General features: G+C 38.7%; 4 protein-coding genes and 1 pseudogene across 6 annotated transcripts; 2 read left to right on the top strand and 3 right to left on the bottom strand.

Annotated features, from left to right (window-relative positions):
• Nucleotides 1–293: 293 nt before the first annotated feature.
• LOC126615989 (cytochrome P450 86A1-like) lies at nt 294–2,679 on the bottom strand. Its single transcript, XM_050283945.1, has 2 exons — nt 2,038–2,679; nt 294–1,937 (listed from the first exon to the last, which is right to left on the bottom strand). Exons 1-2 carry the CDS (start codon nt 2,621–2,623, stop codon nt 949–951), a joined length of 1,575 nt encoding a protein of 524 aa, XP_050139902.1. The 5' UTR covers nt 2,624–2,679; the 3' UTR covers nt 294–948.
• A 4,919-nt stretch (nt 2,680–7,598) lies between these two features.
• Nucleotides 7,599–8,327, top strand: LOC126616012 (uncharacterized). Its single transcript, XM_050283966.1, has one exon. It carries the CDS (start codon nt 7,842–7,844, stop codon nt 8,118–8,120), a length of 279 nt encoding a protein of 92 aa, XP_050139923.1. The 5' UTR covers nt 7,599–7,841; the 3' UTR covers nt 8,121–8,327.
• A 3,021-nt stretch (nt 8,328–11,348) lies between these two features.
• Nucleotides 11,349–12,508, bottom strand: LOC126616011 (josephin-like protein; annotated as a pseudogene).
• A 91-nt stretch (nt 12,509–12,599) lies between these two features.
• On the top strand, nt 12,600–14,581 carry LOC126615992 (50S ribosomal protein L4, chloroplastic-like). The gene is made up of 2 exons (XM_050283949.1): nt 12,600–13,574; nt 14,281–14,581. Exons 1-2 carry the CDS (start codon nt 12,722–12,724, stop codon nt 14,316–14,318), a joined length of 891 nt encoding a protein of 296 aa, XP_050139906.1. The 5' UTR covers nt 12,600–12,721; the 3' UTR covers nt 14,319–14,581.
• Nucleotides 14,582–15,139: 558 nt separating this feature from the next.
• Nucleotides 15,140–18,657, bottom strand: LOC126615987 (phosphomethylpyrimidine synthase, chloroplastic). 3 transcript variants are annotated; one of them, XM_050283941.1, is made up of 5 exons: nt 18,512–18,657; nt 17,463–17,775; nt 17,193–17,320; nt 15,482–17,003; nt 15,140–15,323 (listed from the first exon to the last, which is right to left on the bottom strand). In XM_050283941.1, the coding sequence occupies exons 2-4, from the start codon at nt 17,771–17,773 to the stop codon at nt 15,484–15,486; spliced, it is 1,959 nt and encodes a 652-aa protein (XP_050139898.1). In that variant the 5' UTR covers nt 17,774–17,775; nt 18,512–18,657; the 3' UTR covers nt 15,140–15,323; nt 15,482–15,483. The 3 variants fall into 3 exon arrangements, with proteins under 3 accessions (XP_050139898.1, XP_050139897.1, XP_050139899.1); XM_050283940.1 differs by having other exon boundaries at nt 18,519–18,639; XM_050283942.1 differs by having other exon boundaries at nt 18,390–18,604.
• Nucleotides 18,658–21,537: the final 2,880 nt, after the last annotated feature.

Consider the following 21,537-nt stretch of genomic DNA (forward strand, 5'->3'; position numbering starts at 1 on the left):
AATCCTCCTACAATATCATCATACAAGTTGGTGTTTAGGATTGGGTGGAAAGAAATAATTTATTACATTCAATTTTTTGAAGAGAGAAAAATTGTGTGCAACTTCAAATTAGAAGATAGACTCCCTCCTACAAGTTGGTTAGCTACTAATGATTTGTTAATCATATCTCTCGGATAAGTGACATTCGATTCTCCCGCCTTCGCTTCGTTTGTGCAAAACAAAAACATCACCCCTAACTAAATTAAAAATGTTAAAACAATTGGCAATCTAGTTTAACTACTACATATATAGAATAGGTTAAAGAGTGTACATTTACATTTTATTAATAAAAGTATTAATAAAAAACACATCAAATAATATGGAATATAATTAACAACACAAAGACATCATCAAATCTTCCAACATAGATGAGCAACCATCACTCACCCATTCAACCCACTTTTTTACTTAACCCACCCAACAAAACCAACAATTGACAACGTATACATTTTTCTTAATTACAACCAAGAAATTTTTCAGTGTGTCAGGAACACAACTCGAAACATCAAGTGTCAAAATACAATTGGCTAAATTCTTTTTTAATTTTAAGCCAATTATATTATAACACTTAGTATTCCAAACCGTGTTTCCAGCATACTAAGAGCTTGTTTGGATGTGTTTTTGAAATGACTGAAAGTGCTTTTAGAGAAAATGTTTTTTGGTTCCAAAAGCACTTAAAGTGCTTTCTGCAAGAAGCAATAGTTATGTGTTTCTTCCAAGAGGCACTTTAAGTGATTTTCCAGAATTTACTTGCATTTTTACTAAGGATTGATTTCAAAAACATTTTCACTAAAAACGCTTTCAGTCATTTTAAAAATACATCTAAACGAACTTTAAAAAATCTCTCTTACCCACTAGCCACCAAAGTACACATGCCATAGTTTTTCTGAATCTCGAAAATACCCCTGCCTATGCTGAGGTGGCAGCGGCCTGAGTAACTTGATCTGGCCCACCTCCAAGCTTACGTGGATGCAAATACACCTGAAGCCCGTCCTTCATGAAGAGCGTGAGTGACATCTTCTGCTGGGCCCGGAATCCGGGAACCAGAGACAGCCGGTAACGCAAGAGCACGGCGGAAGCCACCGACTTCATCTGCAGGTAAGCCAAGTCCTTCCCCAAACAAGTCCTCGGTCCAGCATTGAACGCCACGAACTTGTAACCGTCCTTGGGCGGTTCGAACTTCCCGTCGGCGGAGATCCACCGGTCCGGTTTAAACTCCATGCAATCTTCCCCCCAGATGCTCTTCATCCTCCCCACCGAGTAAATCGAATACGTCACTGTCGAACCGGCCGGCACGAAAGTCCCGTCCGGCAGAATGTCGTCGTTCACGACGTACTTAAAATCCTCCGGCACGGAGGGGTATAATCGTAAAGTCTCAGACAGCGCCGCCTTCAAATAAACCAGCTTATCCGCCTCGTCGAAAACCAAAGGCTCCTTGACCCAGAGTCGCGGATCATCGCCACGTGTCTGTTTCAGGACTGTCGAGATCTCGGCGACGATTTTCTCCTCGATTTGTGGATTTTCCATGACAAGGTGGAAGAACCAGCTGAGCGCCACCGACGAGGTGTCGCGGCCGGCGAGGACAAAGTTGAGGGCTATCCGCTGGAGGACGGCGCTGGGGAACGGGTTGCCGTCGATGTCGCGCTTGTTCATGAAGCGAGAGATGAGGTCGTCGGACGGCGTCAACTTGCGTGCGGCGACGGCGTCGTTCATATAGTCCCCAACGACTTCGAGGCTCTTCTCCAGCTGTCGCTCGGCGCCGAGGCCGAAAAGCTTCTGGATTCTCCATAGGAAGGAAGGATAGAGGAGGCGCTTGAGAGTGGCTTCGGTGGCGTTGTCGAATGCCTTCGAAAACGGGTTGTCGGGTAGCTCCGGCGACAGCGTTTCCGGGTCCTTGCCTGGTGGGAAAATGTTAGTTTGAATATCAATACATGAATAGATATTATGCGAGCTCAGGGGTGATAGTGTAATTATAACATAAACTTGGGGGCTGCTTACCAAATGTGAGTCCACAAATGTTGTCGAAAGTCAAGCGAAGCAAAAGGTCCTGCAAGTCCACCGCGATGTGATCTCTCGCCGCCTTATCCAAAATGAACCAAAGCCGGTTCCTGATCGTCCGGTTCACCCACCGAGCCATGGCCTGCCGCAATGTCCGCGTCGTGAACTCCAACGCGGCCGTCTTCCTCTGTGTCAGCCACGTCTCTCCGTCGCTATTGAATATCCCCTCCCCCAAAAGATCGTGAAATGCTGCCTGGTACGTCGGTCCCTTGGGATAATTATCGAACCGTGTTCGGAGAATATGTTCGATGTTTTTAGGGTTGCATGTCACGGTGAACAACCCTTGCCTGCGAGCCAGGAAAGGGAGAGCGAGCGTGCATGTTTGATATGTGGCTGAACCCCCAGTGGCGCGGAGGTTGTTTGTGATCCAATCGTGGATTTGCTTCCGGTTTGAGAAGAGAAACGGAATGCTGCCCACGACCGGCCAGACGCTTGGTCCAGTGAGTTTTCGAGCCAAGAGGTAGAACCAGAAGAGGTATACGGATGCGGCAGCAAATAGGGCGGAGAAAATAGGTAGGGCTTCCATTTTAGCTGGCTATATTAGTGTTGTGGTTCTAGAATTGGCCGATCGAGCAGTATATAATAAGAGAAAAAGTGAGACGGGTGTATATATAAAGATCGATATAAACTAAAATGTTGAAGTTTCGTAGGAAGAGTTGTTGGGAAATTTGGGGCATACAAGTCGCTGCCAATTAGTTGATAGGAAATTGACTGTACGTGGAAATATGTACACGAAAACCTAATAAAAAAATTTAGGGTTCTTTAGATACAAGTCTATGCAACACTTATTTTCTTGACAAAAACTCATTTCATTTTAAACATCCAAATAAAACCCAAATTTGAAGTAGACTGCCATGTAAACAAATAAATACCTATTATTTTCAAACTATTTACAATTGTGCCACAACACTCTAATTATGTTAATGAATTTAATTATCCACCATAATTGTGAGACATAAGTGCCTTATTATTATAAAATTATCTACTTTATACTTCTCTTACCATCATATATTTCATTTCTTTTATTTGTTTGACAATCATTGTTGGTAAATTATTTTGCATGTATGTATTAGACACATTTTGTTAAAATTATATATATGCGTACAAATAATTTATCTATATTTTTATGTAAAATAATATGCAATTAATTAATTTGAATCAATTGGCAAAAAACATTTATTTATTTTGTAGGTAAATTATTTTTGATGTGATATTACATATGTACTAGCCACATTTTGTTATTATTATATAGAGTGTGCAATCAATCGACATTTTTTTATTTTGTAGGTAAATTATTTTGCATGTAGGTAAATTGTTATATATATATATATATTGCAAAATATTGGTATTTAATTAATTTTGAATAAAAAATATTTATTTATTTTGTAGGTAAATTATTTTACATATATCATTACATAATTTACTAGGAACTTATATTGTTATATATGTTGTGCAAAATAATTTACTTATGTTACATTTAAAATATTGATAATTTTGAATAAATTAACTTTTTTTATATTTGTAGGATATACTAATTTGTTAGCATCATGTGAAAACAACTATATAAGGAACATTGGTATCATGTAAACATTTAATTGAATGAAATAATGTAAAATAAATGGAGATAATAAGTGAGAGACCCAAAGTAAGTGTTATTAGGGGTAATTTAGACATCCAAAAATACAAATTTTGCCAAGTGAAACTTAATTATGGATATTGCTTAGTTTGAGCCTAGTCATTGGGTTTTTGTTAGAGAAATTTATCATGATGGATTTTAATTAAAGAAAATTGAATTGCAAGGAGTGTACTCATATTTTCAGAAAAAAGGTAATTAGTGAGGGGTTTATATTGTTAATTTGTGGTCGATTGAGTAGGTGCGTGGAAGATATTTGCTTATGGGGTGTGTTTAATTAGTTAACCGGATCAAATCATTATTTACTGATTAATTGGGTGGGGTTTGAACTTGTTTTTAACTGTCTTATTGTTGCTTTCGTCACTGGCCCTAAGCAAATGCCACCTCCGGCCGACGTCGACATGTTAAGGTACGCGGTATCATTTTCAATCCTTGTACATGACATTGGCTTACAATATGGTTAATTTCTTGATTTAGAAAGATGATGCTTACATGATAATTTAGAAAGATCATGCTTACATTGTAATTTAGAAAGATGATGCTTGCATGAACCAGGCCTTGCATATATAGGTACAAGAAATTGAGATTTAAAATCCAACTTTTTAGTATAAGGTTTATCTCTTGTTTTAACGTATGATATGATATTGTTATTGTGTGATAACATTACACCAATAGTTGAGAATCACTTATGTATATGGGTAACTGCCTCTAGCATTTTTCTTGTTTGATCATAGAATGTTATTGTAGGATACAATTGGAAGTCACTCATGTGCACGAGTGACTATGCTCGCACTTTTCATGTCTGATAATAATTAGACCGTTAGGTTGAAAATCTTAATTAATTACTAATTTAGTGTTCTAATAAAGCACTTACAACTAAAAGAACATGTAACTCAATAACATGCATGTGTGTATCCTTTTAACCGTAACACTCTAAAATGACTTCAGAAAAATGATGAGTGTGTTCACACTAATTTTTAATTATTTAAGCTGGGAAATAAAATTCCTCATTTGCCTTTTCATTTGACAGGAAAATTGACAGAGTTGACAAAATTGATCTGTAGTACAACGTGGGTCATATTCTAAGGACCACAAAATATATAGTGTAATGCGGTAATTAGCCTTTGCATAGATAAAACTACAACCCAGGTTATAATTTAGGTCAAAAAAAAAAATGGTAACAAAAACATCATAGATGCTATAGAGAAGCACTTATACGCTACTTTCACTACAACTTTTAGTGAAGAATTAGGCAATGTGCATAGAACCTGGTTTCTTTTTTTTTTTTCTGTGTGGACAGAAGCTGGTTTCTGGAATTCTACTTCTGTGCATGCCACCGAAAATTGTAAGCTTACAAGTAAAGTTATGACTATCCATTTTCCATGGTGGGTGTGACAAATATATACGAACGAGTTATCTTTTTAATTCTCATCATATATTTTTTTCTTAGAGTGCTATTTAATTTTTATTAATTTCCTGCCAAGCAATGGATTTAATTCCTAACTAGGGTTCTTCAAAATACTCGAAACACTTTCTTGGAGTGTATGCACATAAAAAGAGAATGAGTAAGGAGCTTAATTTAATTTCTCAGAACCTAAAGCCATGCACATTTTGGTTGAAATCTCTGTGAGTGTGAGAGTAAAGGGTGGGTGGAATCGGTTGACCCGATTTGACAAAAGGGGTTCAACTGTTCAAAAATCTGGAAAACGAAATCTTAAATATGTGTTTCTTTTAAGTGAAACAACTGGCTGAGACCTAATAAGAGACGTAGCTGAGTTGCCTCTCATAGTCTCATTTGATCTGGAATATTAATATTGCAAGTACGAAAAGATAAATCTTTGCATACAAGAATTCAGAAGTGGACACCAATCCTTGTCCAAATCTCACGTTTCAGCGCAATAATATTGTACAGAAATTCTATGCATGCTGAATTTAGTAAAAAACGGTTGGCTGCAGGTTACATATTTGTCAATACACCAGGATTGGCCAATCCACACGGCAAGGGCTTCTTCACTCCCATTGATTTGCACGCATGTGGATCGATTTTCCTTAGAGAAATTTTATTTGAATTTATGTAAATAACATATGTAATTGATTTTTTTTTTTTTGAAAAAAAAAGAGAGCCGTCCTTGCCCCACCACTCCTCCCAATAGCATTTCCATGGCTACCTTTTTTCTTTTTCTTTTTTTTTTTGCTACCAAACACAAACATTTACCTTTTTTATTTCTACTAATGTGCATAAGCAACAAATCAAACAATTCATCCCCTTATATTTATCAACAAGCAAGGAAGTTTATAATCTAAGAATATTGGTAAGAAGTTTTTCCTTAGAATTTTTCAATTGCAGAAAGTTTAACAAACCATTCAGAATTGATGAAAAAAATTGAAACCCAAATACTCATCTTTTAAACTTTAAAAAAATTGAAATCAAACGAAGAGAATATTCATAAATTGAGTCATACCCAAGTTGGAAGATTCAAAACTTCAAAATCACCATCCATCAATAAAAAAGTTTGTTTTTCTCTACAAGACCTATTAGGGTTTTAGTTAGATTGAACTTAGGATAAACAAGGAGTGATGGTAGGGTTTAATGGGTTTATTGATAAATTTGAATTTTATTATTAATTTCATTTTGTACTTAATAGTAATTATGCAATAGGGTAAACTAGACAATTAACAATTTAAATTTAAGTTGGGTGTAGAAAGAGGTTACATGGGTTCAAATAAAATTTCCCTTTTCGTTATTCACATTGTTTACTATGCCGTAAAGATTGGCGGCAGTACATTCGCGCCAATCTTTATGGTAAGGGCTTCTTCATTGCCTAACTCATACGGCAGGCTAGTTAGGAGAAGGACTTGCATATAATATATGTACACCATTTTCGTCGTGTTTTATGTCATTGGTATAATGTTATGCGGAGAGAATTTGTATTACATTGTCTTATTTGTTGAGAGTATCAGAGAAAGAAGAAACATTGCATGTGCTTCTCAACTTAATTTATTATTAATATGTAACGCCAATGTAGTGGTGTATGAATAACATGGAAGTCTTTTCTATAGTTTGGTCTTCTTCATAGCTAATCTATTAGCTTGGTCCCACCCAGTCTTCTCTTCATGACATTATCGAAACCTAAGTCAAATCCACTCTTAACATTTGGGCCAGTTCGAGGACAGATTATGGAGAAAAATTTAGGTTCGTCGGGTTAGAAGGGGTTCGGCCAACTTGTTGATAACCAAACCAGACTATTGAGCAGTAGTTGCTCATAGTGGTTGGAGTTACTTCCTCTAGTTCGATTAGCCTGATTTATGGGCCCGTTGCCCTGGTATCATTTCAGGAACGTATCATTTCAGGTCAAAAAGAAGCTCGCACTAACAGATTTTGATTAGGTGAATTCAGTAATTTCCTAAATTATATTGAATAAAAAATGGATGCCAACTCCAAGTGTCCATGTCGAAGGTAGAATATGGAATAGTGATGAAGCAAACTTATCCCTTTTAATTATTACAAAAATTGTAGAATTGTGAAGAATAAGTTTCTTTGGTAACTATGCCATCATTTACATTCACAGTGGAAATGCTTACAAGTTAACATCTTTTTTTCTCCATATGCATTGAATCTAAAGAGTTATTTGATCGAATAAAAGTTCCACGCTTTGTTCTCGTAGTTTGTTAACGTTAAACCCCCTTAGAAGTTAGACCTAGTTGGCTAACCATCTCCACTTGGCACATATTTTAAAACTCTAGTCTCCACTAACTGCACAGGTTATGGTACTGCCACGTCTCCTAATCACATCCATGTCACTAAGGATGAGCCCTCATCTTACAAAATACCCTTCATTTTTCCTCCTTGTAGAATTTACAAACACCTGCAAAAATATTGGCCAAAAATATTTGAGGAATGAGAGGATAAGACACTTGTGGAGACCTTGTGCCACAAACACTTCCATTCAAATCTAAGTCACCATACAAAAATCATCCAACGGCTCACATTCACTTAAAAAAGGCTCGGAGGATATATTATCCTTCTCACTTTGCTTCCCTCATCTTATTCACTCCCAACTATTCCAAACTTTCATACCATTTTCCTGTGGAGATTCAAACAAGCTTAAAAATGGCTTCCTTGACAATGGTCTTTCCCCCAGTGGTGACCGGCTGGGCAACTGGGCAAGTGTACGCTGCAACGGCAGCCAAGGGAGGAAGCAAAGAAGAGAAGGGTCTGCTTGATTGGATCCTTGGAGGGCTAGCAAAGGAGGACCAGCTGCTTGAGGTTGATCCAATCCTGAAGAAGGTTGAGGACAAGAATGGTACCGTCAGCGGCCGCAAGGGCACTGTGGTTGTGCCGCCGAAGAAGCAGGGTGGCTTTGGAGGCCTTTTTGCCAAGAAGGACTGATCATTTGGATGATTGGTTCCCACAAACTGGTTCAGGCAGTATTCTGTGTCTCATTTGCTTTCTGTACTCATTGATCATTGTGAAACACGTTAAGCTGTGTTAAATTCTTCATCTCTCTCTCTCTCTCTGCATCTAAAGAATTTCATTTGGATATCCATTTTTGATCAGCTGGGAGATAATATATATGATATATTTTGGAAATTAGAATAGCTTGTGGCAAATGGGGTTCTGATTCGTTGATGTTTTCTTTGTGACAAATGATTTTCACACGCGTTTTTTTTTTTCTCCCCACACCACAAAAAGCGGTGAAGATTAGTAGATAATGCTTTAGGAGATAAACTTTAGTGGGACAGTTTGACTAACCACGTGGTCAGACCACTCTCACAAGCGAACGAGCCCCTTACGTAGGTGCAACCCCGAATGCACGGATTGCATCCTTTGTGACAGTGGCCTGAGTCACCGGCCTAGTGTACTATATGACTTCACAAACCCTTGAGCTTTGCAATCGTCTACCTCTCTTTGTTTTTCGAATCACGTTGGAATTTGATCTTCATCGATGCCACCTTACCTCCGATGATATTTTTTTTTCTCTGTTCTTAAAAGGGTTAGGCCGGTCTCAAAACTAGAAGAAGAAGCAGCCTGTTAACGCTTAGAAATTTGCATTATACAACGACACCAATATACAAACAATACAACCATATGCATAGGGATAGCTATCATATTTGATACATCAAACTTCCGTACAATACTAAATTAAACTTTGTTTCTCAATTTCATTTGTTACCATCGATTGATGTAACGACGTTGGGATAGAAATTCATAAATTTCATTGAAAATCTAAGGAGAATGTTTGGCCATAGAAGTTGATCTTGAAATAGATGAAGAGTTGATGAACTCAATGCAATCTTCTATGGCTTCTTCTCTATGAGAATCAACAGGAGCCACGAATGGCATCGATCTTCTAGATGACGAGTCCTTCCGTGAAGGCCTCGCCCTCACAGACGCCGTGCCCAGACATAGAGTTCCCGCCACCCTGTCGGCAAGATTTTTGAGTAGTCTCATCGGCAAGAATCCAGACCACATAGGAAACCTGAATCTAAAAGTTTCAGCAAACCTTCCATCTTGCACAACGCTACTTGTTGTAGTTTGTTTCTTCTTGACATACTCTCTGTGGCTCACCTGGGTCTTGGCTCTTGTTGCCATAAAAAAAAATTTGAGGTCGGTAAGAAAAACAGAGCGAGAGCGAGATTGATAGAGCTACGAGCGGAATTGATAACGAGCTAGCTCTTATAGTCGGAGGGTGGAATAGTGTCAACAAGATCTGCCAAAAAAGGAAGATGAAGACAGTGAAAAAAAAACTCCAGCAGTAACCAAACGCATGATCTTTCTGTTCAAGTATCAATAAAGTGACACTGACCCCTAAAATCAACAAAGTACAAAAAACAAATAGAATGGACGGAAAGTGAAATTAGTAGCACATCGGCATTGTTCACACCTGTAATTTTCAGCATAGACTCTGTGTCATCATTCGCACGAGTCTTCTACGTGCCCCCGTTCACCTGATTAGTCACATGATAAGTGAGAAAGATGGAAATGGAAATCTTTCTCGGGATAAGAAATTTTTTTCACTGCTGATGACTTTATCCCTGAGACCATTGTGTTGGAACATTCACACAACACACACATAAATAGAGCTTTTTAGGCCATCCAGAAGAATTTACTGCTTACAATTTAAGTTTCCTCAGTTCGTATACTCTACAAATCTACTGCTTATAGCAGTGGTGGTGACTGTTGAGAGACAATGGAAAACATTAATTGAAAGAACCGAGGAAAAATAGTCCGAAAAAGTTGATCGTTCACGAAGAAAGCGAAAGGCGAAAAGGATATCTTATAAGACGTAGGGAAGAAGACACCAGCAAGCATCCTGCTAGTTAGGTGCTTTTGTGGGGGATAATGCTTGATAGGTGCTTTTGATCATTGTTAGAATCTCTAAAGCAAGCCGTCTGTCATAAGATATTAGGGTAAATAGATGGTCGTGCGGCACTTACTTTAGAGAGTAGACAGAGGTTTCAATGACTTAAGATAGTATGAAGGATATATAAATACCACTCAAGTTTTTAAAACCCCATCGAAATCATAGCATAACATGCACTAGCTCTCTAGATCAACAACTTTTCTTCATTAAACAAACTATCTTATGGGGCCAGTTTGATAACCATTTCGTTTTAGTTTTAGTTTTCGTTGTTTGTGCAAGAGATAGACTGGAAGTATATGGGGGAAAAGGGGACGAAAAAGGGTGGGCGATAGGTGGAGGGAAGGAAAATGAATGAGATGTATGAAATGAAAACTTGAAAGTGAAAACTTAAAATTCTTTTCACTATTTTCTTACCATTCCATATGCGTTTCTCCCATCGAAATCATGGCGTAACATGCACTAGCTCTCTAGATCAACAACTTTTCTTCATTAAACAAATTATCTTAAGAGGCCAGTTTGATAACCATTTCGTTTTAGTTTTAGTTTTCGTTGTGTGTGCAAGAGATAGACGGGAAGTATGGGGACAAGGGTACAAAAAAGGATGGACGGTGGGTGGAGGGAAGGAAAATGAAAGAGATGTATGAAATGAAAACTTGAAAGTGAAAACTTAAAATTGTTTTCACTATTTTGTGTACCATTCCATATACGTTTCTCCCACATCCCATACACCAATCTTCTGTATCCGCCCTTCTCCCATGTATTTCACCTCTATCTCTAACCGAAAAATAAAAGCTAAAAACGAAATGTTAACAAATTGTCCCTTAAGATCCAAAACTATGAGTTTTGTTTTCTACAGAGCAAGAAACTAGTCAACAAAACTTGCAAAACTCACAATCAATCCATCCGAACTTTTCCTTTCAGACGTATCATCAGTCAACCATCAAACCAAACTGATTAGTGACAACTTGAAATCAATACACACAATATCGCTCAAATTATATCTTATCAAATGATACAGATTAGCCTACTTGAACTCAATTTCTTGATTAGATACACTCAATATCGTGCAAATTATATCTTATCACTATGTCAAGCACATGATACACGTTCATACGAAACCAAACTCAATCATTTCTAATCAGTATACAGATGTTTACTAGAGATTAACCGACAGAAGCCCCTTCAAGACCAGAAATGCAAGGACTGAAATCATTTAGTAGCATCCTTACCACCCAATACATCATCCTATTAATTCTGATGTCTCCTCAATAATCTTAAGCACCGAAACACAATACACGCACAAGGGGAACAAACCGAAAAGGAAAAACAAAACGAAACTGTTTCTTCTATCAGTTGATTGTAACTTAAGTTTGTTACAAGCAGAGTTTATATACAGTCATTTGAACATCCTATCAGATTATTTGATTCAAGTAAAAGAAAATCACTATGTATTATTCATAACAAGCAAAACTTCTCCACCATGTCCAATGATGTAATCCAAGAATTCTCTTAACCTTTTTCAGTGTCTTCAAAAGCCTCAGGACCAAAAAGATCACTATCCAAATTGTACCAAACCCGTCAATCTTCCTCAACGTAACCCAATGCCTACTTTTCCAAACCCGGCAATCATTCTAACTGGATCGTTAAGCAGAACGCCCATCAAACCAGCATCTCCAGGCCTGTCTAGATCAATTGAAGACGCGCCGTTACGCCGATCGTGCCAAACCACATTCTTCCCCTTGTCTTCTAAAATAGCAATTAGTACATTTATGTCATAGTTTCCAGTGAGTGCATTATGATGGGGTTTGAAGAGCACAGAAAAGGGTGTCCATTTTTCCTTGTTGGGTTCTTCAAGAACAAATTTTTCAGCAATCTCATCCAAGCTTGACCGAGTAAATGCATCTTTTTTCTGTGCTACAAACTTTTTCATTTTCTTCAGGTAATTTTATGATTCTGAGTAACAGAATGGATAATTCGAACAAGAGAAAATGGTGCATAACCTTTTAACTCAAGTAAGCAATAGTCCCCCAACTAAAAATCTATGATCACTAGCTCTTTAACTCATTAAAACGTACAAATATGATCTTTTTTTCGTCAATTCCGCCAGACTTTGATCAAAATGAGTTATGTTGTAAGGATTATTGTTACAATTAGATGAGAGTTGAGGGACAATTGCTCTAATTGGGTTGAAAGTGAGACTATTTCTCCAATTGGGTTAAAGTTGAGGGACATTGCTACAAATGTCTCACTTGAATTTCTATATTTGCCTCTTGATTCAGCACAGAAGTTCTATCGGAATTGACAAAAAGAACCATAACTGCACATTTTGATGAGTTAAACAACCAATGGTCACAAACTTTTAGTCGAGAGATCTCTACTTCAAGTTAAAGTTAAAGTAGCATTGTTGCGGTTGGGCGTTGGCTATGCAAAAACCGAACTGCAAAGTGGCGAAGTAGATGAAAAACGCAACGTCGGATAACCTTATGGGCAAAACCACAAGACATGTCGTTTATACAAAAACGCGCCTGGCACGGATAGGCAGCGGGCGCTGTGGTAGTGGATAACAAATTTGAACACCATCACTCACAGTTGCAAACTCTATCACTCGAGCTCCAGCTCTCCAACAATGGCGACCTCCGCAGCGCCCATATCGCTCTCCTTTTTCACCTCCTCAATCTTCCTCCCCTCCTCGTCCCACAAACCCTTCTCAGTCCTCGCACCCACCAATTCTCTCAAAACCCCCAAACCCCTCATCGTCTCCGCTGAGCTCGCCACCCTCCCAGTCCTCTCCTTCACCGGAGATAAGGTCGGCGAGACCTTCCTCGACCTCAAGTCCGCGCTACCGGATACCGCTCGTGCCGTCGTCCACCGCGCCATCATCACTGATCTCCAGAACAAGCGCCGCGGCACAGCATCCACCCTCACCCGCGCGGAGGTCAGCGGAGGAGGGAGAAAACCCTACCCGCAGAAGAAGACGGGTCGTGCCCGTCAGGGTTCGACCCGCACCCCGCTCAGGCCCGGCGGAGGGGTCGTGTTCGGACCCAAGCCCAGGGATTGGAGCATCAAGATCAATCGAAAGGAGAAACGGCTCGCGATTTCGACGGCGGTGGCGAGCGCGGCGGAGAACACAATCGTGGTGGAGGATTTCAGTGACGAGTTTGAGAAGCTTGAGAAGCCGAAGACGACGGAGTTTATTGCGGCGATGAGGAGGTGGGGTTTGGACCCGAAGGAGAAGACGACGTTTCTGGTGACGGAGGTGGCGAACAATGTGAGGCTTTCGAGCAGAAATATTGGGACTTTGAAGATGCTGACGCCGAGGACTTTGAATCTGTTCGATATTTTGAATGCCGATAAGTTGATCATGACGCCGGAGACAGTGGATTATCTGAATGCGAGGTATGGGGTTGATTACGATGGAGAGACGGAGGACGACGAAGAGGGTGCAGAGCTGGAAGAAGACGGAGGAGTTGACGTTCAAGGTTAAGTTTTTATGCCATTTTTTGAAGCCAGTTTGGTATGATTTGATTTGGGTTTGTTTAGTTTATGTGCATTTGTACAACTAGTTTTTTGGATTGGTGAATTTGTTGAAAATTTTGAATTGAGCTTGAGAACATATGTATGCATATTTACGTTTTAATAAAACACTTTCGTTACTATTCACTTTTAACGAAAAATCACACTTACGATTCATTATCTCTTTATTTGTCATTTTTCATTAAAACTAAAGGTTTTTTTTTACTTTTCTTTAGTTTTCCTTACAGTAATTGGGTTCCGAACTTGGAACATGGAGGATAAAAGTTTGCAGGGCAATGTGTTTTTTCTGTTCCTAACAAGTGATATTAGGGAGGGAGAAAATGAACATAGACACTCGGGGACAGGGTGCAATGTGGTTGTTTATTTATCAAACTCATATTTGTCGATTCTATAGTGAGCTTAGGGGGAAATCGAATATAGGACTTAGGTGCTGGAGGGAATGCGATTTTAGCAGAGGGGAGAATCGAATCCAGGACCTCTGGGGTAGGGGGCAATGTGGTTTTCCTTTTTTCAAAGTCATATTTGTTGATTCTTGCTTGAGTCAGGATGTGCAGGAAGGATTAGGGATTTTTGCAAGTTTCAGTTTTATAGGATGTTTTCTTGGAATTTCCTTTCGTTGATCCGTTTTCATTTTTCGATTTCGGATTGCAGGGACAGCGGCAGATGAGAGTTCTGATGCGGCCGAGTGAGGCGACAGACGAACTGTTTTTGTAACCACTTTGCATCCCCTAGATTAACCTATAAGGAGGATTCATTTCAGTTCATCCCCAACGGGGTGATCAACTATCCATGCCTTGTTAGGATTGCAACCAAGTCATTTTTTTATTTGTTGTAAAATTTGCAGATGAAATTCAATACAATGTATCTAATCAGTTCTCCGAATTTGTTAGCAGGAAATTCGGGAAACTAACCCTTTTCTAACGCATGAAAGACTCGAGTCATTTTTCTTCAAGATTTAGAAATACAGCCTCGAGTGATGCTCGAGTGGTTACAGTTTTAGAAAGTACAAATTCGGAGCAAAATGAACCGAGATTTGTGCATGTTTTTGCACTTAATTGTGTGCATACCTTTCCATTTTTACCAGCTCCGAGCTCGAAAAATGAGTTTTGAGGACGAAACCAGTTGCAAAAGACAAGAGAACAAAATGATAATGTTCAGTGTGATGCTATGTAGTGAAGCTGGTGAGTTATAAGCATTAGTTTCCGGTTTGTACCATAGAATTGCCACGCAGATACTCCCAGCCGTGCAGACTGATCGGACCGGCAATGATGCCCATCAGCTAGCCTGAACCGTGGACGAAGGCTCTCCTTCCCTGTGCAAGCACAGAAACAGGAAAAAGAGATGCACACTCCCTACGCAGGCATTAACCTGTTCAGGTTCAAAGGGACTATCTCAGCCCGACCTGCTCACATACTAACCACGAGGCCAGTGCTGGAGCAGATACAGGCACCCCTGGTGCGTCCTTTATGTCAATATGATGCTAAAAACTAAAAATATAAACACATCGATGTAATATGAACAGAAAGCATTTTATTACGAAGAAACACAAGCTCAAGCAAGAAAAGGATAATGTCGAAAGGATAATGTCATAGCATGAAAATGAAAACCTAAGACCTCCGTTGTGCACAAGCCAATCAAGCACGAAAGCCTCCAGAGTCGTCAAACTGATTCTGGTTATTTACGCGGACCTGCAACTGTTCCCATTGTAAAACAAAAGGAAAAAAAATAAATTAGAACAGCATAGATTTGAGCTGTCTATTTGCTAAACGAAGATAGTAGAATGCACAATAGTAAGTTTCTTCTTCAAACCGACTCATCAATGAATGCGGCTTAAATAAAAACATTTACTGACCTTCACCTTTCTGCGGACCTCTCTGCGGCTTTTACATAACTTTCTGGCAAGTAAATTTCCCCTCCAACTTCACCATGTTGTTCTCCACTGACAGTTTTCTTGGCAGCAAGAAACTCAGCACTCATAGCATCCATTCCACGAATCACAGCTTCCTCAGCACTCCCGTAACCATGCTCTTCAGCGTACTTCCTCACGTCCTCCGTTATCTTCATAGAACAGAACTTTGGACCGCACATAGAGCAAAAATGGGCCACCTTGGCACCATCAGCTGGCAGGGTTTCATCATGGAATGACATGGCAGTCATAGGGTCTAGTGACAAGGCGAACTGGTCCATCCACCGGAACTCAAATCTTGCCTTGCTCAGTGCATCATCCCAGGCTTGAGCATATGGGTGACCTTTGGCTAGATCAGCGGCATGAGCAGCTATCTTATATGCTATAACTCCAGCCTTCACATCATCACGGTTTGGCAACCCAAGGTGCTCTTTTGGGGTTACATAACAGAGAAGGGCGGTGCCTAGAGCCCCAATGTTGGCAGCACCAATGGCAGAGGTGATGTGATCATATCCTGGAGCAATATCAGTTGTTAGAGGACCAAGAGTGTAGAAAGGCGCTTCGTTACACCATTCAAGCTGTTTTTTCATGTTTTCAGGAATTTTATGCATTGGAACATGTCCAGGTCCTTCATTCATGACCTGAACATCCTTTTCCCATGCCCTACGGGTCAGTTCGCCCTGAGTTAAGAGTTCTGCGAACTGTGCAGTGTCGTTGGCATCATAAATGGAACCAGGTCTCAGCCCGTCACCAATTGACAGGGCCACATCATATTGATTGCAGATGTCAAGTATGTCATCCCAGTGCTCGTAAGCGAAATTCTCTTTGTGATAAGCTAAGCACCACTTTGCATGAATGGATCCTCCTCGTGAAACAATACCAGTCATACGCTTTGCTGTTAGTGGGATGTACCGTAGTAGAACCCCAGCATGGATGGTGAAGTAATCTACACCCTGCTCGGCTTGTTCAATAAGAGTTTCTCTGAACACTTCCCAGTTAAGGTTTTCTGCAATTCCGTCCACTTTTTCAAGCGCTTGATAAATGGGTACGGTCCCTACTGGCACAGGAGAGTTACGCAGGATCCATTCACGGGTCTCATGGATGTGGCGTCCTGTAGAGAGGTCCATAACAGTGTCAGCACCCCACATAGTCGCCCATTGGACCTTGTAAACTTCCTCTTCGATAGAGCTGGCAACAGCAGAATTTCCAATGTTTGCATTAACTTTGACCAAAAATTTTCTTCCGACAATCATTGGCTCCAGTTCCAAGTGTTTCTTATTGGAAGGGATAATTGCCCGCCCACGAGCTACTTCTGATCTCACAAACTCTGGATCAAGCTTCTCACGAGTGGCACAGTACAACATCTCCTCAGTTATAATTCCCTGCTTAGCATAGTACATCTGAGTGTATCTTGGTGCACCTAATTTGTCTCGCCTCTCAATCCAATCTTTCCGCAGTTCAGGGAGTCCTATTTATCAATTTCAACCAAGTAAATGAATAAAGAAATCTCATTTAAGCCCAAAACACAAGAATTGAAAGACATTTTAGTGGAAACCACGTTATCGATCCAAATTGAACATTATATAACAATTTTCAATCAAATGTTTCAGTTCGAGGGGTGAAGAAGACTACCAATAAAACAGATGTTGGTGCTTACCAACACGCGGGCTAATGTTTTGTGGACCACTGGTATCATAGTTGTCAAATGGAGGTTCATCCCCAGCCAGGTGGACTCGTCGAAAGGGAACTTTTAGCACATGACCAGTTTCTTCATGAACAACTTCCCTGCCGGGCAAATCACACATCAGTACACCACAAATCAAATAACATGTGTACCTTATGATTCACGAAAGATTTAACAAGTTAGACATTTCAAGACGCACAAAAAAAATCAAGTGGAGCAATGGGAGAAGAGAATGAGACATACATGTGTTCTTTTGTGCTCTTGGGAAAACATTGTTCGAAAGATGGAAGAGGCAGAAAATCTGGAGAAGCGGGATCAACTGTATGCCTTGGTAGTTTGGGTTTCTCAGAATTGGTTGCTGGGGGATCAAAGGTTAGTGTAGCTTTAGCACCTGAGCTCGGGGAACTAAGGCACACTTCCTTCTTAAACGGACTTGAAAGACGCCCAACTGCATCAAACCCGGGCAAGAAGGTAGTCGTCGGGAACTTTGCTGCAGAAGAATGACTGCCATTCTTGCACACAACCGATGTCAGGGCACTATGCACCGATGCCATATCTGAATTGAGCAAACAATTGGGACATCAAAATTCAATCCACGAGCAACTAAAAACTACCTAGATGCATATAGAATTTACAGCCAACATATTCACCAAGGCTCCCATTTTACGAGGGTCAGGGGAGGAACGTCTATATTACACAGCATTACCCTTGCTTTTGTAAAGAGGCTATTTTCACGACTTAAACCCATGACCTTTTTGGTCACAAAGGAAGCAACTTTCCGTTGCACCAAGGCTCGCCCTCAGCCAACAGATTCGATGCAAAAAATTTTAATCCTAGGATCATGGTAATTGGTAAATATCCAAAGGTAGGTAATCTCTCCTCATCCTACCAAGCAATCTTTATCAAGATATCAAATTTATAAGAAAGCAGAACAAGATCAATCCAAAGGCATGTTATTTTATGAAACTTTCACCGCAATCTTATCAGTTCATGTCTCCAAAACATCATATCACATGAAAAATAACAAATCTAACCAAAAAACAGAAAATAATTTTATAAAACCAATTTCCTATTTTTATTCACAATTTCACATCCATGTCAGAACATGAAAAATTCCCAGGAAACCAAAATCATAATAAGTTTGAGATTTTGGGTTCATTCCACAAGCACCTTAAACTTTCTAGGCAACCAAAAAGAAAATTAAGACCAACCCAAGTGAGCTAAAAGGATCAAAATGAGAGTGAAAATGTTGGGTTTTGAAGAGAGCGAAAGAAGAGAGAGAAAGGAAGAACCTGGAACCTGGGGCTGGTAGAAGAAGGAGGCTTCTCACAGTCTTATCTTGTTCTCTCACTACGGAAAATTTCAAAGACAATCTGAGCACCTGCCTAGGATTACGTTGTAGCATTTTATAGGGAGTTAAAAAGCAACGTCCTCGTGTGTGCTCCAAAAGGCAACCAGAAGGCGAACACTTACGTGGCTCCAAATGATTTTACCAGTCAGATATTTTCTATACTCTCTTAACTCGATGAAAAATTAATTCATATTACCTATTAATTTAGGAAAAATGCTAAAGAAATTTAAGAGTTTTAACGAAAAGCTCACGTAACTATTCATTCTAACGAAAAATCATATTTTTACATTAAAAAGTCAAACCTGATACTATTTATTTTACTATTTATTTTATCCTTATCGTTAAAGTTTTTAAGCTCTTTCCATTAAATTTCCTACGAAACTTTGTCAAAGCAAGATTTTCTATCACCTCTTTCATGCTAACATTATAAAATATAGTACAAAACATATTAAATTGAATCAGACACATTCTATAATATTCTCATCAATGAAAATCAATATACATTACCTGTTATTTAGTGGCATTAAATCTTTACTTCGTATGGAATTTTAAAATTTGGTTTACTAGCTATCATATTAGAATCATAGATTTCATTGAAACACACAACTCACAAGATCACTCGGTGATTTTGTCTCTCCAAACGTTTGCAACGAATCCAAAATATAAGCAATTTCGTATATATTTTTCTTAGTTATGTTGGATCTATTTATGGGACTTGATTGCTAAGCAAACAAAATTACTAGACTAATATTGTCGAAACTAAAATCACAATGGTTGAAGAAGAAAATGTGTCAAACTTGAACAACAAAACTTGTAAGTTCTGCATGTTATTATGAAGAATATTTGCCTCCAAAGTCCAAACATAAAAAGAGTAGCTAATACAGTTTAGATTGTCATTACGTATTAAGCAACTTGCTAATTATGCATAAAATATGCCATTGTGATGCAAAAGCCGTCAAACGTGCTACGTCCGCATTAGTAATATATGTAATATATATGGGAATAGATTTTTTTTATGAGAACTTTAACGAAAACTTGCTGATATTGTTCACTTTAATGAAAAATCATATTTTTATACTAAAAAGTCAATCCTGATACTATTCACTTTAATCTTTATTTTGTCCTTATCGGTAAAACTCAAAGTTTTCAAGCCTTTTTCATTAGTTTTCCTTTTTTTTATACACATTTTTGTAGGGTTCATTTTGTACTGTATTTCAACGATGAAAACAGTTTATCTTTCAGGTCTTTCCTAAAAGATTAGGTCTACTAAAAATCATCAAAATCTAAAATCATATGACCGTTGGATTAAGAGTTTAGGTTTTTTTTTTTAATTTTTTTTTTGGTAGAATCTTATTCTTCCATCTTCTTTAACACAAACTAATGTATTAATAATTTTGGATTTGTTTAATTTTTTGCAAAACAGTCTATTAATGATCTTCTAAAAGATTGACAACTCTGATCGTTAAAATTCATCGTGGAGTGGGCTCTACGAAAACGTGTAGAAAAAAGTAGTGTTACAAAAAAATAAAAAAAATCAATTAAACATCAACTTTTAATAAAAATAAATATGAATGAGTAAACACGCATCTCTCATTTTTTATGTAAGATTGTTCATTATCTAGCGGCTACTCTTGTTCTCCACCACTTATTAACATTACGCTCGTTAATCATTAATGTATCATCGCAGATAACTCTCAACCATTGATGCATAAAGAATTTATCAAATAACCATTAGTAGAAAACCTACTTATTCACGCTAGTGAACTCAAGCATTTATAGTCTTCAACAAACCGCATATTGAGACGATTCTTGTTGCTACTTCCCTTTCCTCTCTACAAGGACACAATATTTTTCCTTTTTAAATATCTAAAGCTAAAAAAAAAAAAAAAAGAAAAAAAAAAGTCCCCATTACTTATGTTTTGACCGTTTTGGTTCATGTTACTTTTGTTGTGACCCAATTAACATTGTATTGCTTATAGACGAACATTTTGTCTACCTATATATAAATAGTCATTTCTCTTTATTTAAAAAATATAAATTATTTATTTAAATATTGAAAGAAACATTCACGCACATATATCAAATTGTGATATGACTTTTTACAGGCAAAAGAAACCGAATATTTATCATCATAAATTATCCCTGAAGTAAATTAGTTGGCATTTGGGTTCCCGTGGATTGAATCATCAAATTTGACCAACACATAATTGTCACTAAACAATAAACATAAAGTGGTTTCGTAGTGGAGAAAAAGTTGAAGTTACAAGTGAATGAATAGGACACTGAAAATTTTACAGAAAGATATGGGGACAGTGGTCCTTCAGCAGGTTAAGATGTTTCTCTTCTTCCTTCGGCCAAAACCCTAAACACCAAACTCCTGCGTTGCTTTCAGAAAGGGACGCTGATATTTTTGCACTCCATAATATCAAGGCATAAAGATTTACAGACTCGATAATATCCAAAAATTAGAAGATGTTTTAAATTTGTTGGGTTTTCTACCCTTAGCTCAACTATTCTACAAGAGAAATGCGTATTGGCTTGAGATACGAGCACAAGGACTTCCCCCCTCGTCTCTGGAATTCCTCCGACTACAGATCGGAACCGGTGGAGACTTCGTAACCCCAAGGGTGAAACAATGATCGAAAACAGAAAACACCAACAAGTCAAACTATATGCCTGCGGTATTCGGATTTCTAATCCACTTTGGCATACCCTGATGCCAAAACTGGCCAATGGGAAGACCTGACGCCGTCGACCACAGCTTCTCACCACCGGAGTTCAGGCTTAGGACAAACCATCCTCTATCCACATAAAAGGTGGTACCTAGTGCACAAGGCTCCCGTTTTACGCAGGGTCTGGAAGAGGTGAATGTTGGCTAGCTTTACCCCCATGCGTAACATAAATTAAGCTGGTCAAATTTGATCATTTTTCCGGCAACAATGTCAGTAAGTGACAAAGATAAATTAT

The sequence above is a fragment of the Malus sylvestris genome, chromosome 3 (genome assembly GCF_916048215.2).
Source record: "Malus sylvestris chromosome 3, drMalSylv7.2, whole genome shotgun sequence".
NCBI classification, from domain to species: domain Eukaryota; kingdom Viridiplantae; phylum Streptophyta; class Magnoliopsida; order Rosales; family Rosaceae; genus Malus; species Malus sylvestris.

What these genes read in the sequence shown, in the direction of transcription:
- LOC126615989 (XM_050283945.1), bottom strand. Translation starts at nt 2,623, where the DNA reads ATGGAAGCCCTACCTATTTTCTCCGCCCTATTTGCTGCCGCATCCGTA. An exon ending in CATTTGTGGACTCACATTTG is followed by an intron (nt 1,938 to 2,037) that starts GTAAGCAGCCCC and finishes TTTTCCCACCAG; the next exon opens with GCAAGGACCCGGAAACGCTG.
- LOC126616012 (XM_050283966.1), top strand. Translation starts at nt 7,842, where the DNA reads ATGGCTTCCTTGACAATGGTCTTTCCCCCAGTGGTGACCGGCTGGGCA.
- LOC126615992 (XM_050283949.1), top strand. Translation starts at nt 12,722, where the DNA reads ATGGCGACCTCCGCAGCGCCCATATCGCTCTCCTTTTTCACCTCCTCA. An exon ending in CGGAGGAGTTGACGTTCAAG is followed by an intron (nt 13,575 to 14,280) that starts GTTAAGTTTTTA and finishes TTCGGATTGCAG; the next exon opens with GGACAGCGGCAGATGAGAGT.
- LOC126615987 (XM_050283940.1), bottom strand. Translation starts at nt 18,624, where the DNA reads ATGCTACAACGTAATCCTAGGCAGGTGCTCAGATTGTCTTTGAAATTT. An exon ending in CCTTCTTCTACCAGCCCCAG is followed by an intron (nt 17,776 to 18,518) that starts GTTCCAGGTTCT and finishes TGCTCAATTCAG; the next exon opens with ATATGGCATCGGTGCATAGT. An exon ending in AAACATTAGCCCGCGTGTTG is followed by an intron (nt 17,004 to 17,192) that starts GTAAGCACCAAC and finishes ATTGATAAATAG; the next exon opens with GACTCCCTGAACTGCGGAAA.